Source organism: Onychomys torridus, chromosome 4 (assembly GCF_903995425.1).
Source record: "Onychomys torridus chromosome 4, mOncTor1.1, whole genome shotgun sequence".
NCBI classification, from domain to species: domain Eukaryota; kingdom Metazoa; phylum Chordata; class Mammalia; order Rodentia; family Cricetidae; genus Onychomys; species Onychomys torridus.
The window spans coordinates 141646791-141664676 of record NC_050446.1 but is presented as its reverse complement, the minus strand read 5'-3'; the positions used below and the strand labels follow the sequence as shown (position 1 = coordinate 141664676).

The 17886-nt window shown below is 45.2% G+C and overlaps 2 protein-coding genes and 1 non-coding gene across 4 annotated transcripts in view; all 3 read left to right on the top strand.

The window, feature by feature from the left end:
* Nucleotides 1-2282, top strand: part of Hck (HCK proto-oncogene, Src family tyrosine kinase) — a 50100-nt gene extending 47818 nt beyond the window's left edge. Inside the window, exon 13 of the mRNA XM_036184885.1 lies at nt 1784-2282. Within this exon, the coding sequence (XP_036040778.1) occupies nt 1784-1986 (203 nt within the window). The 3' untranslated portion in view covers nt 1987-2282. The remainder of the gene's footprint in view (nt 1-1783) is intronic.
* A 5762-nt stretch (nt 2283-8044) lies between these two features.
* On the top strand, nt 8045-8149 carry LOC118583266. The gene has a single exon (XR_004944852.1). It is a non-coding gene; the product is annotated as a U6 spliceosomal RNA (small nuclear RNA).
* Nucleotides 8150-16358: 8209 nt separating this feature from the next.
* Tm9sf4 (transmembrane 9 superfamily member 4) overlaps nt 16359-17886 on the top strand; it is a 46159-nt gene continuing 44631 nt past the window's right edge. For both annotated transcript variants that reach the window (XM_036184751.1, XM_036184750.1), the window contains exon 1: nt 16359-16569. In XM_036184751.1, coding sequence (XP_036040644.1) covers nt 16555-16569 — 15 coding nt within the window. In that variant the 5' untranslated portion in view covers nt 16359-16554. The remainder of the gene's footprint in view (nt 16570-17886) is intronic.

The following is a 17886-nucleotide window of genomic DNA, read 5'->3' as shown; positions in this document are numbered from 1 at the left end:
GACTAAAGGTGTACCCCACCACACCTGGATGATTTCTTTCTTTGAGATGTATGCTTGAGGCTGGAGAGATGGATCAAAGGTTAAGAGTACTTGCTACTCTTGCAGGGGATGGGGCTCTCGATCCCAGTACCCATGTGGCAGCTTACAACTATCTGTCACACCAGTTCCATGGGATCTGATGTCCTTTTCTGGTCTCTAAGGATACCAGCATATATATATGTAAATATGGATATATGTATACAGAAAATAAAAATAAATAAATATGAGGGGGAAGGCTTTGGTTGAGTGTGAATGGATGAGAGCGTGTGACCAAGGTGGCACCATGCAGCAGAGATAAGCTGATGAACTGGGCCACACTTCAAAAGAAGCAGAGAGAGTCAAGGACGGCTGTCCTGGCACTGAAGGAGCTGTGGACATTTGAGTTGACTCACTTGGGGTGATATATAGACATCCAAACAAGCTGTTTAAGGTTTCTTAGGTTTTGCTCTTCGTCATTGACCCATCTCTTCAACACCCCCCCCCCCCAAGTTAAAAAAGAAAACTAAAAGGGTGGTGGCACATGCCTTTAATCCCAGTACTCGGGAGGCAGAGGCAGGTGGAACTCTGTGAGTTCGAGGCCAGCCTGGTCTACAGAGTGAGTTCCAGGACAGGCGCAAAGCTACACAGAGAAACCCTGTCTCGAAAAAAAAGAAAGAAAACTAAAACTAAAAGTAAAGTTGGTGATCATAGGTATTTCATGGTTGTTTTTATAGGTAACAAATGTAAGCTTAAATAGAATAAGGAAATGATCCCCTTCAGAGTGGCCACTTGTTTTGTGGATATACTGGTGAAATCCAGGCAGAAGATTACATAACTACATCCATTCAGATGCTTGAGGCTGCAGTTAACAAAACTAATGGACAGCAGCTGTGGAAGGTAGTGCACACACCTTAGTCCTAGCTGAGGCAGGTGGATCTCAGTGAGGTTGAGGCTTCTGGTCTACAGAGTGAGTTCCAGGATCAGAGCTACATAGTGAGACCCTGTCTCAAAAATAAATAAAGATAAGAGCTGTAGAGAAGGCTCAGCCCTTAAGAACACTGACTGCTCTTCCGAGCACCTGGGTTCAATTCCCAGTACCCACACGGCAGCTCACAACTGTCTGTTAACTCCAGTTCCAGAGGATCCGATCACCTCATACAGACATACATGCAGGCAAAATACCAATGCACGTGAAACATAGATAAATAAATAAATGTAGATAGATAGATAGATAGATAGATAGATAGATAGATAAATAGATAGATGATTGTTGTATGATATTTGTTTGTGTTCTGACAACACTTGCCTAGAGATCAGAGAAGCAGAGCAGCAGCCACTGGAGAGTTCTTACCTCTCTACATAATCTCAGACCAAATGCATAGGCTCCTCAGACTGAATGGGAGCCCCATCCTGTCTCCACCTCCCTAGTGCTGGGATTAAAGGTGTGTGCCACCATGGCCTGGCCTCTATGGTTAACTGGTGGCTAGCTCTGCCCTCTGATCTCCAGGCAAGCTGTATTTGTCAGAACACAAACAAAATATCCCCCAACAGAGGATAGATAAAATGATGACCAACAGTAGCAGAAACAGTAGGCTGGTTAATGCTCTCCTCCTATGAGATCTGGCATGGCTTGGTGGCTAGACAAACTCAGCAACTGGACAGCTATTAGGACTTAGTTTCCATATCTCCTCCATACAGTCAGATGGTAACTGCAGCTCCATTTGCCCCTCACACACACACACTAAATTCCACACCTCTTTCGCAGGCATGTCAAACCCAGAGGTGATCCGCGCACTGGAGCATGGGTACAGGATGCCTCGACCGGAGCACTGCCCAGAAGAGCTCTATAGTATCATGACCCGATGCTGGAAGAACCGACCAGAGGAACGGCCCACCTTCGAATACATCCAAAGTGTGCTGGATGACTTCTACACAGCCACTGAGAGCCAGTATCAGCAGCAGCCTTGATGGGCAGGACATGAGCCAGGAGTGCCTGTGGCATGCTTAACCTTCTGGGCTCACTCCCAGACACCAAACCCCACTTTACACACTCCAGCCACAGATTCTTCAGCTGTCGAGTGGGTGGGGTGGACTTCACAGTCTTTTTTTGACTCTAGTCATCTGCAATCTGCCGTTCTCAGGGACCCCAAGTTGGTATCTCTTATTTGCCTGGGATGATTGAATTCAAGCTATAGCTGTGGTTTAAGTGGGAAGCTTAAAATAGTATTTAAATAAAGATGTGAATGTCAAAGGCTTTTCCCAAAGGTCAGCTTCTCTGTTCCCAGATGTCTATTTGCCTCCTTGCTGTGTGACCTCTCAGAGAGAAGAAGGACCTTCCCAGAGGCCAGAAGTATGAAGAATGAGAGAAACTGGGTGGGGAGATGGCTCAGTCAGCAAAATGCTTGTCCTACAAGCACAGCGACCTGAGTTCAATCTCCAGAACTCATGGAAAAATGCTGGGTTTGGTGGTGTGCATTTGTAATCCCTGTGTGTGTGGAGGGGGGAACCAGAGGATGCCTGGGACTCAGTATCCAGGCAGTCTAGCCTAAGTGCTGGGTTCCAGGTCAGTAAGAGACTCATCTCAAAAAAGATCAATGCCTTCTTTGACCTCTACATACATGTACACACACACACACACACACACACACACACACACACACACACACACACACATGCATAAGGAAGGGAGAGATTAGAAGCAATGCTCAGGGTTTCCTAACCATCCTAAAATACATGAATACATGCTGGCTCGGCCTTTTGTTTCCTTAACAAATCTCCACAAGCTCCTGGCTGCAAACAGCACATGATTATCATGGCACACGGTGGGGAAGCCAGGAGTGCCAAGTGGGCTGACAGTGCTTTGTTGCTCCCTGAGATTCAAGGGGCGGGATTCCTTCCTTGCCTTCTCTGGCTTCTCCTGTGACTCAGGTTTCTGCACACCACTCTAAGCTCTACTTCCATCTTCTGGTCTCCCCTGCGTCTTCAGCTGCTGCATCCTCTAAAGTAATCACACTGGACTCACTAAATAAGCCAGCAGAGCCCTTCCACTTCATGATCCTTAATCACACTTGCAAAGTCCCCTTCGCCAAGGCAGCATTTTTCTCAGCTTCTAGGGATTCACACATGCACACCTTTGACGGGCCATTACTCTGCATACTACACTGGTGCCTGGGTGCTCTATGGTTTTGCCTTTCAGAAGCTGGGTCTGTCAGGGCACCACATATGGTTTCTCTCCTGTTGAAGCCATACTGATCCATGAGCTAGACCTCCCTCAGGGATGGTGGTCATTTCCTATGGCCACACAGCTGTCATGATTGCTAAGATGGTCTTCATCACTGCAGGAGATCTTGGGTCTGAAAGGGGGAGGGGGGCTGCTGAGAAGAGGACCTGGTACTTTGTAAGGGATGCTCTTGGTGGTCAGGAGGGACACCTGACAGGAAGTAGAGGGGACAAGAAGGTAGTGAACACTTTCTGCATTATCACCTCAGCCAAAAGTTCTTGGCTTTTGTCATGGGGAGAAGACAGGGCTGGTGACAGTGGGACAGCGTGCAATGACATTCTGTATCACTGCATCTCCCAAAGGTCGTACATCACAGCATCCCCCAGTGTCACATGAAACTCTGAACTTACCAAAGCCAGTCTGCATCACTCAGGAGCTCATGGGTCTATCCTTAAGAACTGGGTCTAAGAACAGTGGGGACTGAGGCGAGCTGGGTTTTAATCTACACTCTCAGGAGAGAAACCAAGTGATTGTTCTCCCCATTTTCACACTACAACCAACATTTCTACGAGCATGAAAGGTGCAGAGATTTCTCCTGAACAGCTGCCCTACAGCAAGGGTCACCCACTGGGAGGGGTATCCTTTCTTCCAACTCAGTTCTGACCCAAACTAGCTGGAGGTACTGTCAGATCCCACAGGTTGGGGGCTCAGTCCCCACGACTTCCTCCCTCCCACATTAGATGCCAGATGGAAGTGGCAGGTTGTTATATGCAGGCTCTCACTGGCTGCCTATAAGCCGGGCTCCCCATGGCTCCCTCCTTAGGTTCCATTAATTTGCTCAAGCTGCTCAGGGGACTCAGGATGAGAATGAGGTTTTATCATAAGCGATACAACAAAGGAAAAGATGACAAAATGGACAGTGGGAAAGGGGCCACGTGGCACTTCCGTGTCCTCTTTAGACCTGCCACTGCACAGAAATCGCCACATATCCAGCTATCTGGAACCTCTCTGAACCCTGTCCTTGGGAGTTTTATGGAGACTTTATTGCCTAGGTGTGATTGCTAATAAACTGGGTGGGAACCCCCAGCAAGGCTTGTCTTTGATGTGTGTGTGTGTGTGTGTGTGTGTGTGTGTGTGTGTGTGTCCTCTCTATGGGGCTTTCCTACCTACAGGCTATGGGTTAGGATCCCATTGGAGTGAGGAGGCCCTTATCACATACTACACAACAAGAGTCTTTGTGGCCAGCTCCCAAACAGAAAGGCAGGGGGATGATAACGTTTGTTATGACCTACTTAGAGAAGACATAGTTTAGCTTTTATGGCTTGATTTGAGGAGGGAGTTATAAAGTGGGAACCATGGACAAAACCTAAAACCAGCATCACCAATATATATATGCTCACATGTGTATCTCATATTTATAATACACACACACACACACACACACACACACACACACACATCACAACTTACCTTGTCTGCAACCTAACTGATTGTGCTCTTGCTTTGTGGTTTGGAATACATACTTTGGAGTCTGAAAGCAAAGCCCAAGGTCTTACTCACAACCATACAATAAAAACTCAGTAATCAATGGGAAGAGCACCCGTCCCTGTCCTGCTAATGTTGAGCTCGGCCAATGGAACATTAGCAAAGGCAAAGGAAATGGGTTTAGAATGTTGTTTCTGGTCTCACCCTCCAGCCTTCTTCCTGATTAGAATGTGACCTAAGGGAAATGAGTGACAGGAGGAGCAAACCTGGACCAGCCTTCAGGCTGGCACCAAACCCAACCAAGCCCAGTCCAGGCTGAACCCCAGCTGGTCCTCAGACATTCGAAGGAGAAATAATTATCATGAGCTTTTGCCTCCTGGGGTTGTTCTGTTACGTGGATATTATGGTAATGGCAGTCTAAGACAGGCCCGGCTTCATTTTCTTAACAATTTTTTCTTTGCAAAATTTTAAATTCCTGTTTTTGAGACAGAGTCTCACTGTATAGTCCATGCTGGTCTCAAACTTTTTTTTTTTTTTTTTTAATGTGGAGCTGAGGCTCGAACCCAGGGTCTTGCGCTTGCTAGGCAAGCGCTCTACCACTGAGCTAAATCCCCAACCCGGTCTCAAACTCTTGATCTTCCTGCCTCTGGCTCCTGAGGGCCTTGGATTATAGGTGCATGCCAACACAGCAGGCCAGTCTTTAATTTTCAAACTTATTTATTATTTATTGCAGGGAGTTGACATGTGTCACAGCACTCATGTGGGGTCAGAGGACAAATTGTAGAAGTTGAACTCAGGCTTGGCGGCAACCGCCTTTATCTGCTGAGCTGTCTTGCCAATCCCAGTTTTTAATTGTACTGAAGTACAGTTAACCAAAACATACTGTGTTGGGGGCTAGACAGCTGGTTAAGAGCTTACTGCTCTTGTGGAGGACCTGGTTTAAGCTCCTAGTCACAACTATCTGTAACTGCAGTTCCAAGGAATTGGATGCCCTCTTCTGGCCTCCTCAAGAATGGCAGGCACATGGTGCACCAACATGCAGTCAAAACACACATTCATATAAGTAAAATCCTTAAAATCTCTCTCCCTCTCTCTCTCTCTCTCTCTCTCTCTCTCTCTCTCTCTCTCTCTCTGTGTGTGTGTGTGTGTGTGTGTGTGTGTGTGTGTGTGTGTGTGTGTTTGCAGGCTGGGGCATACCACAGCAGCACACATACGGAGGTTGGAAGACAACCTCAAGTGTAGGTCCTCACTTTGACCTTTCTCCTTATTTGAGCAGGGTGTCTTGATGCTTTCATCTGTGTGCCAGGCTAGCAGCCCTCCAAGCTTCCACAGACTCGGCACCAGAGGGGTGCTGGGCTACTGATGCTTGCACCTACTTGCACACAGCTACTTTTTCAGGGGGGAAGGATGTGGGACAGGGTCTCACTATGTAGATTAGGCTGGCCTCAAACTCACAGAGATCTGTCTGCCTCTGCTTCCCTGGAGTTAGAGGCATGCCCACCACGCCTGGCCCATGCCCAGCTTTTTATGTGGGTTCTGGGGATCTGAACTCAGATCAACTCAGGCTGTCAGGCTTGCACAACAAGCACTTTACTCAATACTCTGCCCCCTACCCCCCTTTTTTAGGCAAGGTCTCGCTATGTTGCTCAGGCTGACCCCAAGTTCCTGAGTACCAGCAATCCTCCTGCCTCAGAATAAATTTTTCTTTCACAGACTATGCTTTTGGTGTTGTATCTGTCTCCATGCTTTCATCTGTCTTTTCTGTGATCAGAGAGATGAGCCAACGTTAGACAAGATAGTAGGAAAGAAGGAACTGACCCAATGACCTTGTCTATAGTTGTAAGTTCTGATCCCTGTAACTCCAGCACTTGCAAGGCCAAAGCAGCAGGATTGCTATGAATCCTATGCCAGCTTGGGCTACATAGCAAATGTCAGGCCAGCCTGGGCAAAAGGGAAGAAAGGAGACAAATCCTAAACTTGAAGAATATGTTTTCAAAACATGTATCTAATGGAGGACTAGTATCTAAAATATGCAAAGAGTTCTCATGACTCAATAATAAGAAAACAACTCAATTTCAAAATGAGCACAATTGGAAAAGGTTCCTCATGAAAGGCACACAGACAACAGATAAGCATGAGAAAGATGTTCTACATCATGTGTCATCGGGGAGACAATAACTAAAATGACAAGAACACACTTAGAGTGACTGAGACTCCAAATGCTGATGACACCAACCCCAGCTGCAGGACATAGTCACTCAGTGCTGCAGGAACTCAGGACCCCACAGTCACTTGTGAAGATGAGACCCAATATTTCAACAAAATTAAACAAGCTCTTAACTGTATGAGTCATCAGCTGGGTAGCCTGCTGTTTTGCATGAGTTGAAGATGTGTGTCCACACAGGAACCCATACAGGACAGTCAGAGCAGCTTCCCTCATTGTTACCAAAGCAAGCAGATGGCCTACCAAAGGGGAATAAGGAAACTCTGTAATAGATTATTAGCACTAAAAAGAAATCAGGTATTAGGCCACCAAAAGAGAGAAGGGAATCTTATAAAATTCCTGGAAGAAGCCAAGTTGGTTCTGGGGATCTCAGTGGTCAAACCTTTTGGCATACACAAGGTCTTGGTTCCACCCTCAGCACAACAGGGTAAGGGGAGAACCAGTCTGTAAAGGCTACACTCTATAGATCTCAGCTACATGACATCCTGAAAAGAGAAAATCATGGAGACAGTTGCTAAGAATTTGAGAAAAAGAATCGAGGAACAAATAGAACACAGGCAGTTTTTAGGGCTGTTCTGTAGGGTACCATAGCAGGGGCTACTTACCAATTAAGCCTCTGTCAGAACTCATTGAAACTATGTCACAAAGAGTGTCCCCAAAGCCAAGTGTGGTGGCGCACGCCTGTAATCCCAGCACTCAGGAGGCAGAGTCAAGTGGATCTCTGTGAGTTCAAGGCCAGCCTTGTCTACATAGTGAGTGCCAGGACAGCTAAAGCTACAAAGTAAGACACTGTCAGAAAAAAAAAAAAAAAAAAAAACAGGAAAAGGAGAGGAGGAGGAGGAGACCCTGAGGTAATGTATGGACTTGAGTTGGTAATGCATCACTACTGGTTGATTAGCTTCCACAAATGGACCACCCATGCAAGGTGTTAATAACAGGGAAAAAAACCAAGTGTAGGATGGAAAGTTACATGGGCCTCTGTTCTATCCACTTAATACTCCACCCCTAAATTTGCTTCAGTCCATTTGCTCTAATAGAATGACTGAGGCTGAGTAATTTGTAAAGAGTAGGGACTTGTTTCAGGAATTCCAGGGGCAGGGCTCTCACTTCAGCAACATGTATGATTAGATTGGAACAATAAAGAGATTAGCACAGCCCTGTGCAAGGATGGCACACAAATCCGTGAAGCATTCCATATCAGAAAATAAAAAGCCCTAGGGGCAGAGATGTCTAAGGTTCAGGGGCCTGCAAATAGCAAGGGTCTTCTTGTATCATCCCACTGAAAATGGAAGTGCACCTGTAGAGGTGCATGGGTATGTAGGGCTCAAAGCCATCCTCCCACTGAGAACCAACTCTCACAATAGCTCACTCTGACAATAACTGTTCATCTATCCATAGGAGCATTTGTTTGTTTATTGAGACAGGGGCTCCCAGGGTATCCTGGTATTGCTAGGTAGCTGAAGATGACCTTGAACTTCTGGTCCTCCTGCCTCCACCTCCTGAGTGCTGGGATTGCAGGCATGAGTCATAGGTTTACACAGTGTTGGGAACTGAACCCAGGACTTCATGCTTAGTAGGCAAGCACTCTACCAATTCAGCTATATATCTCCTGCTCTCTTTCATCCCTTAAATGTCAGGTCTTTAAATACTGTTGCATTTAGAGATTAAATTTTCAACACATGAGCTTTGGAGGACACATTCAAATCATAGTACTGATGTTAAAAAAAAAAAAAAAAAACAAGTCTAGGCTGGGTATGGTCCCAGTACTTGGGAGGCAGAGGCAGGTGGATCTTTGGGAGTTCAAGGCCGATCTGGTTTACCTGGTGTAGAGAGTACCTGGCTATATAGTGAGACCTTGTCTCAAAAGAAAAAACTTATATGTATTAAACAAACCACAAAATGTGGGGACGCATCTCTTTTTTTTTTTTTAAAGATCCTATAGATTACAGATGGTTGTGAGCCACCATGTGGTTGCTGGGAATTGAACTCAGGACCTCTGGAAGAGCAGCCAGTGCTCTTAACCTCTGAGCCATCTCTCCAGCCTGGGACACATCTCTTGTTCCCCATTCTGTGGAAAACAATGAGCATTCATCCCCTAGGAGGTAGCAGAAGAAAGAAAGTCACAGGTGGCCTACTTCATCCCATGTGCCCCTGAGCCAAGGTGCAGGAGCAGCATTTGGCTCACTTTACCCTGTGATCTGGAGCCAATCTACATCCATATTCCCTACCTGGGGCCTCAATTTCTTCATGTGTCTGTCCCCACCTCAGTATACTGTGACATGAGGCTCTATCAATTTTCCCTCTGTGCTCCCTCCCTTTGAAGGGTTTGCAGGGATTGATCATTGTCTTCATATCCAGTCTGCTGCTTCTAGAAAAAACACTTTTCAGGGCCACATGATCACCTAGGATGAAGGTCATACTAATTCTCCCTCTCAAAGCAAAACAAAGATGTGGAATTAATGAGAGATGGCTCAGCAGTGAAGAACATTGGCTGTTCTTCTAGAGGTCCTGGGTTCAATTCCCAGCACCCACATAGCAGCTCATAATTGTCTGTAACTCCAGTTCCAGGGGATCCAACACTCTCACACAGACATAATGCAGGCAAAACACCAATAAAATAAATTATAAAAAATGTCTGGTCAATGATTTTAAGTAAAAATATATGAAGTCATTTTTGGGAGCCCCACTCTTACCCATACCCTCAAGACAGGAGACAGTGAGTGGCTGAGGCTCCTCTGGGAAGCATTCCATAGTCCAAACGAATGAGCCTCTTGGCTGTTCCTCTTGAGTTTTAGGATTACAAGCACACACCACGCCCTATGGCTTCAGGAGTCTTTTCCTTGTTATTCATTTTACAGATTTATTTTTAATCACAGGTATGTGTATGTGTATGTGTCTGTGTGTGGGTATCTGCATGTGAGTCTGGGTCCCAGGAACTGGAGTTACAGGCAGTTGTGAGCCGCCTGACATTTGTGCTGGGTATCAAACTTGGGTCCTCTGGAAGGACAGCGCATCCTCTTAATGATTAAGCCATTTCTCCAGCCCCCTTTTGTCTTTAACGATTTAATTTTAAACCTAGAAAAAAACTAAAGGCAACTAAGGAATGCTGAGAGTGTGAGAAATAGTCTTTTCAGGGAAGAGCACACCAGCTGGTTATCCAACACAAAGGGTCATAGAAATAACGTTACATGGACTAAACAGTTGTATTTATATATTTAGGAACATATACAAACACACATATGTAACAACAACCAAAGAAAAAGAGACAACAAATTTGATTGAGAGCAAGAGGGATACATGAGAGCGGTTGAAGGAAGGAAAGGGAAGGGGGAAATGATGCAATTATATTATGTTATGTTATATTATATCATATCATATCATATTATTATTGTTGCTGTTTGTTGTGGAATATTTATTTACACTGTGTGAAGATGTGTCACTGTGATTGGTTTAATAAAGGGCTGAATGGCCAATAGCTAGGTAAGAGAGATAGGTGGGATTCCCAGGGAGAGAGAGGAAGAGAGAGATGAATCTAGGCGCAGTGAGATGCCAGGGAGACACTGAAGAAGTCAGATATACAGTACAGAGTAGAGGTAACCGAGCCACATGGCAGAATGTAGATTGAAAAAAATATGGGTTAAGTAAGTTATAAGAGTTAGTAGTTAGTTGGGAAAAAGCATAAGCTAAGGCCTAGCTTTCATAATTAATAAGTCTCTCTGTCATTATTTGTGAGTTGGTGGTACCTAAGAGAAAGTACTACTACAGTTATTGTTATTGTTGCTGTTGTTTTGAGACAAGGTCTCTGTCGATAGCTATGGCTGGCCCAGAACCCACTGTGTAGACTAAGCTGGTCTGAAACTCACGAGATCTGCCTGCCTTGCTTCCCAAGTGCTGGGATTAAGAGTGTACACCACCATACTGGGCAGTGGTGGCACACGCCTGTAATCCCAGCACTTGGGAGGCAGAGTCAGGTGGATCTCTGTGAGTTCAAGGCCAGCCTGGTCTACAGAGCTAGTCCAGGAAGATGAATGAACCAAAAGGATGATAAAGCTGGGTGGAGGCTAAATCACAGAGTAGTTTAGAGTACTGACATCATATCAGCTTGGTCTGTCCTGCCCCTGGCTTTTACCTCTTAGGCCAGGACTCCTTTCTCTTAGAATGGGCTGGGCTTTCTTCTGCCTTGGTATGCATGACTGTGCCTGGGATGTATGTATATGTATATTTTCTACTGCAAAAGCCTCAGGAGCTAGTGTTCCCAGAACGCTGTAAGTGCCGTGGAATTGGCACTTTGGGAGCAGTGCTCCTTTTTTGAGTGCAGCTTCCTCTCCTGGATGGGCAGGCTCTCAGGTAGCGAGCGGTTCTCAACCCCTGGGCTGCAACCCTTTGGAGGGTCACCTGAGACCATCAGAAAACACAGATATTTACATCTCAGTTCATAACAGTAGCAAAATCACAGTTATGAAGTAGCAATGAAAATAATTTTGTGGTTGAGGGTCACCACAACATGAGGAACTTATTAAAGGGTTCCAGCATTAGGAAGGTTGAGAACCACTGCTCTAAGAGATGTGTCTTCCCAGATTCTTCACTGAAAAGGCTTCAGATATTCATGATGTTAACTTGCTTGATGTCACACCCTTTCTAGACAGAGTTCCAACGTGAATACAGGTTTAGAACTTGTTCATAGTCATGAGTGATATGAGAGAGAATGCCAGGTACGGCAGCACATGCCTGTAATCCCGCACTAGGGAAGCTGAGGTGGAGAGTGCACAATCGAGGAACTGCTTTAGCACGGAGAACAAAAGATGGAACTGAAAATAATGAAGACCGGTCATAACTCTGTTCATCAGTGACTTGGGCAACTATGTTAAATAAGCTGAGAGTTTCAAACTAGCATATATTTTTGTGGTTATAATGTAACAGCAATAGACACTGCATGCTGTGAATGTAATCTACAATACTGAGCAGACCAGATGGTTTGGTGAATAAAGACACATGCAGTCAAGCCTCAAGATCTGAGGTCAATCCCTGAGTCCCACATTGTAGGAGTGGATTGACTGCTGAAAATTCTGTATGTGCAACAAGGCATGTAGTCATATGTGCACACTCAAACACACACACACACTAAATATATGTAATAAAAATATTTAAAAGTTGACATAATTGGAGCTGGGCAGTGGTGGCACACACCTTTAATCCCAGAATTCAGGAGGCAGAGGCAGGTGGATCTCTGAGTTTGAGGCCATCCTGGTGTACAGAGTGAGTTCCAAGACTACACAGAGAAATGCTGTCTCAAATATATTTATTTATTGTTATATTCTTTTACATTATGTTTATGGGTATTTTGCTGCATATATGGCTGTGCACCATTTGCATGCCTGGTGCCTGCAGAGGCCATAAGAGGGCATTGGATCCCCTAGAAACTGGAGTTACAGAAAGTTATGAGCAGCCATGTGGGACTTGAACCTTGATTCTCTGGAAGAGCAGCCATCTCTCCAGCCCAGTCAGTATTCTTCTTTAAGCAGATGTAGTCGTAAGAGACTTCCAGGATTTAAGCTGCAGTAGACCTTGTCACAAGTCTACAATTCGCCGGGTGATGGTGGTGCACGCCTGTAATCCCGGCACTCGGGAGGCAGAGGCAGGCGGATCTCTGTGAGTTCAAGGCCAGCCTGGTCTACAGAGCGAGATCCAGGAAAGGCGCAAAGCTACACAGAGAAACCCTGTCTTGAAAAACCAAAAAACAAAACAAGTCTAAAATTCAGTGTTACTGCAAGACTTTGGTAAATCCTTCCCGTTTTTTCTAGATCCCTGCCCTTTGGGAATATATTTGCTCTTTGGGATGGTTGTGATGGGCACAATCATTTATGGGTTTGTGTTTCAGGCTACATAACAAGCCATCCCCTAAATCAGCTAGGTTCAACCACGTAGTTCTTTTGTTCTACACAGTGTCAAGAAGGTTAGTCACATAACACTATCTTTAGTTGGTAGCTCGGCTAGGTTTGAACTGTCCAAACTAAATTCATTCATATGTGTAATGTCAGCTTCTAGAATGCCTTGAGGAACAAAAAGAAACTGTCTCTTGATAGGGCTCTCCAGCAGGACACCTAGCTATTGTTAGATTTTCTTTTACTCTAGCCCCATGTTGAAATGCCAAAATGTTGTTTGGTTTTGCTCTTTTAGGGGGCTCACCACCCAGCTCCCAAATAAATCACACAAAGTCTTATTCTTAATTATAAATTAAGCCTTAGCTTGATGTTGTTTGATAATTTATTTGTGTTCTGACAAATACAGCTTACCTGGAGATCAGAGGGCAGAGCTAGCCACTAGTTAACCATAGAGGCCAGGCAGTGGTAGCTCACACCTTTAACCCCAGCACTTGGGAGGAAGAAGCAGAAAGATGAGGAGTTCAAGGCCACCCTGGGCTACAGGAGTCTAAACCAGTCTGAAAGAGAAACAGAGCTGGGTGGTGGTTGGTAGCTCGTATCTTTGATGCCAGCACTAGGGAGGTAGAGATAGGAATATAAGGTGGGTAGAGACAGGACCTGCCCCCAGTAAGTATGAGGATTCATAGAGACAGGATGAGCCCCCATTCAACGGTAAGAAGTATCTAGTGACTGGCTGCTCTGTTTCTCTGATCTTTCCCCTTTCACCCTTGATATCTGGTTCCAGGATTTTATTGTTAAGACTAATTAGGTTCATGCTTTAGCTTGGCTTATTTCTTGCCAGCCTTTCTTAACTTTGAATTATCCTGTCTACTTTTTGCCTCTGAGCTTTTCCCTTTTCTTACTTCTGTATATCTTAATTTCACTCTTACTGCGTGGCTTTTGTGGCTGGGTGGCTGGGTGGCTGGCCTCCTCATGTCCTCCTCTCCTTGTTCTCTTGCTTTCTTCTCCTCCAAGATTTCTCCTTCTATTTATTCTCTCTGCCAGCCAGCCCCACCTATCCTTATTTCTGCTTTGCTATTGGCCATTTAGCTCTTTATTAGAATCAGATGTTTTAGACAGGCAAAGAATCACAGCTCCACAGAGTTAAACAAACGCAACATACAAGAATGCAACACATCTTTGCATTATTAAACTAAATGTTCCACAGCATAAGCAAATGTAACACATCTTAAATTAATATTCTACAGCGCCTAGCCTTATTTATACCCTTGGGTGGAAGAAGCTGCCAAGTCTCTTAAAGCCGAGACACAGAACTGAAAGACACTTGTATCTCATTCTATTGGTCAAAGCAAGTAACTTGATCATCATATTCAACAAATGGGGGAAAGCCCACCTTTTGATGGGAGAACCAGTATGCTCATACAAGGAGGAGAAGACTGTTAGTAGACATTTATGCAAAAGAATCTGCTACAGTGGTGATCAGTGTTGACCACAATGGTGGTCAGAGTTCAACTGTTCCCTGCCAAGATGCAGAATGAGATATCTAAAAATCTTAAGAACTGTTCTGGCAAGAGCTATAGCATTCAGCAATGCTGAGTGTTCTCCTTTGGAGGGGGAGGTTGTTTTAGCCAGTGGCTCTCTCTATAGCTAAGGCTGGACTAAAACTTACTATCTAGTGCAGGCTGGCCTTGAACTCACCACAGCCATCATTCCTCAGCATCCTGGGTGCTAGGATTACCAGTGTAAGCCACCAAACCTGGCTGACTCATTATTATTATTATTACTATTATTATTATTATTATTATTATTATTACCATCATCATCATCATCATCGAGACATGTATTCCAAGATGACCGTGAATGCGTCTTGCCTCTACCTTCAGAGTTCTGGAATTACAACTGTGCTCTAGCGGGCCACATTTCTGTAGTGCTAAGGATTAGGCAGGCACTCTGCCAAGTGAACTGTCTCCACAGACGTCATTACTACTCTTTGAACAACCTTTTGGATCCATCTGAGAAGACAGCCCTCACGCTGTACACACTTTACAGTGATATATGTGGACCAAATGAAGTCTTTCTCCATCATGATCCTGAGCCATACCCCCCAAGCCCCACTCCTGCCTTTTTTTTTTTTTCAAGACAAGGGTTCTCTATGTAGCCCTGGTTGTCCTGTAACTAGCTCTGTAGACCAGGCGGCCTTGAACTACTCACAGAGATCCACCTGCCTCTGCCTCCTGAGTGCTGAGATTAAAGGCTAAAGGCATATGCTACCACCTACCCCCTAAGCCAAAACTGGAAACTGAAGTTTAGGATGGTTAAGTGATTTGCTTCTAGTCATACATTAAGTCAGTCAGAATCGAGAAGTCCATATTAAAAGATGTCTCCTTCCAACCTGGTGGTGCATGCTTGTAATCCCAGCACTGGGGAGGCAGTGGCAGGCAGAGCTCTCTGAGTTTGAGGCCAACCTAATGGTCTACAAAGTGAGTTTCAGGACAGCCAGGGCTGTTACACAGTGAAATACTGTCTCAGAAAAAGAAAAAAATGAATAAAGTAAAATAGAAGAATTTTGTTATCATTTAACAATCAAGAAAATGCCACACAGACATGCCCAGAGGCCAAACTGATTGAGGAAATTCTTTGGTTGGAGTTCCCTCTTCCCAGGTGTCTCCAGGTTATGCCAAGTTAACAATAAAAACTAACCAGGACATGTTAGTCCCACAGATAGAGGAGAAAGAGCACCGACCCAAATTATCGTGGCCAAATTAATCAAAGCAAGCTTTTTTTATTCGCGTACATTGGTGGTCTCTCCCTAAAATCTGGGTTCAAGAGGTCAGCATTGGACATGAGGAAGATAAAGGTTTTTACAGCTCAGGAGTGGAGGTTTCCAAATGGAGGACCTGGCAGGCAAACAGATGGGACTACAGAAGCAGAACACAAGCATGACAAGTTGATTATATCCACTTTCTGAAACAACAAAAGATGTCTTCGCAAAAGATGTCCCTCCGCTAAGCATGCTGCTTTTCATTCACTCATTTAACAAAATGAGTTGTTTGAGGGACCTACCATCTGTGTGAGGGATGGACACAATCATATAATAACAGTTATTTATCGAATACTTCCCACGTAAGATTGTATCAGGGAATACTCAACGTAATTCAATTATGAAAGTAATCTAGAAATCTCTGCCCCATTTTACAGATGTAAAAAAAAGGCAGGGCAAGGTAAAAGACAGACGGAGTCCCACCTTCATAGGGATTACGACCGATTAGTATTATGGGATGCATAATAGTCAAGTAAATATTTAAACACATAATTACAAATTACTTGGAATCCAGCTGCTGTCAAAGAGGGTTTACCAAGCCTTCTGTCTCACTAAGTCTCGGGTAACCCTGGCAACGGATCTCTGCCAATAATAAAGATGGCTTCCAGAGAGCGCGCATGTTTTCACACACCCCAATTACCCACAGTGCAAAAGGAGTAGGGGGAGGAGCCATGTCTGCCAGAAGTTAATATGGCTCCAATAGCTACACCGTACTCTCTCTTCACCTAGTCAGAGACCTCACTGCTAAGACCAGTTTGCCAAGGAGAAATTAAGTCTCCTTTACCTCTTCACTGCTGCGACTACAGAAGCAACTGAAGCGAGGCGACCCGCTTGTGGAGTTACAGTCCGTACCCACGGAAGCACCACTTCCGCTGACGTCACCGCGGCGACACGTGGATCCAAGATGGCGGCGGCGATGGTGAGTGAAGGAGAGTCCGGGAACCGGACCTGGAGCAGGGCCCCCTGGATAGCCCAGGACCTTCCGGCACCCCATGCCTGGTCCCCAGCCTCCTGCAGAACCCCTGCTCGGGTTACCCTCGACTGGGTTGGCCTCTCACAAAGTCCCTTTTTCCAGCCTTGGCTTCCACCTCGGCTTGTCAGGGCCTGGAGTTTTAGGGGAGGTGCCGCTTGGAAGGAAGACCTCAGCTCGTGTCTCCGCGGTTCTCATTTCGGCTTACGTGCCCGCCCCCTTGTCACCCCTATTTCCCAATTTTCACCTCCGGGCCTTGTCCCATTCCGAGGACACCCGTTATTTCTACCCTCGCTCCTCCTCCTCACGTTCATCTCCCCCACATCCCTATCATCTTGACCAGTCTGCGGATGCTACCTCGCTTCGGAGCAGCCTCTTAGCCCAAGCTCTGTCCTTAAATGCACCCTCAGCAGTCCCCATACTGCACCCCGCTTGATTGCTGCCACACCAGGGCATCCTGTGCCCATCGTCCATCCCCAGGCCCTTCCCTCCTCCTGCCTTTCTGTCAAAACTCGTTACCTCCCCTAAAGTGCTTTTATCCGATTGGTTCTTAAACTTCACTGTGCATGGGAATCTTGGGTTGTGGGTGAGGAGCATGTTAAAATGCAGTTTCCTGAGCCTCACTCCCAAGGAGTGGGATTAGGCAGTGCTCAGGAATCTACACTTTTCACAAGTAATCCTGTGATTATAATGGAGGTGGTACCTGTACTACCGTTTAAAAACACCTCTGGCCTTACCTGTCTGCATCCTCTTCCCATGCCATACAGCTCCTTACAGGTGAAGGCTCACTCTCATGAAGCTGACTAGAATTAAGTCTCTTTAGGGACGAGAGTGGAGGTAACAGAGCTGTGCCTGGAGAGTGGGTCACAACTTGCTGGCTTCTGTTATGGAACCACAGAGTTAAGTTTTTGAAGGACTGGCTTTTTTTTTTTTTTTTTTTTTTTTTTTCCTGAGACGTTCAGCTCAAATTCTATTTGCCAAGGAATAAGAACAAAGATCCAAAGTGAATTTTCCTGGGTAGTCCTGTATATTGATTGCTTCCTCAGAAGATAAATTTTGTTTCATCCTGGTAGTGAATGACAAGAAAGACTTAGAGAAAAAGCTTGTTGACATTCGACTCTACCAAAGGAAAATTCTTGCTTAAGCTATTTGGTTTACTCTGACCAGGGCTAATTAACTGAAAGGATTCCCTTCTGTTAGAAGATCGCTAACTTACCTTATTTGTTCTGGGTTGTTTGTTTGTTTGTTTTTGTTTTTTAAAGATTT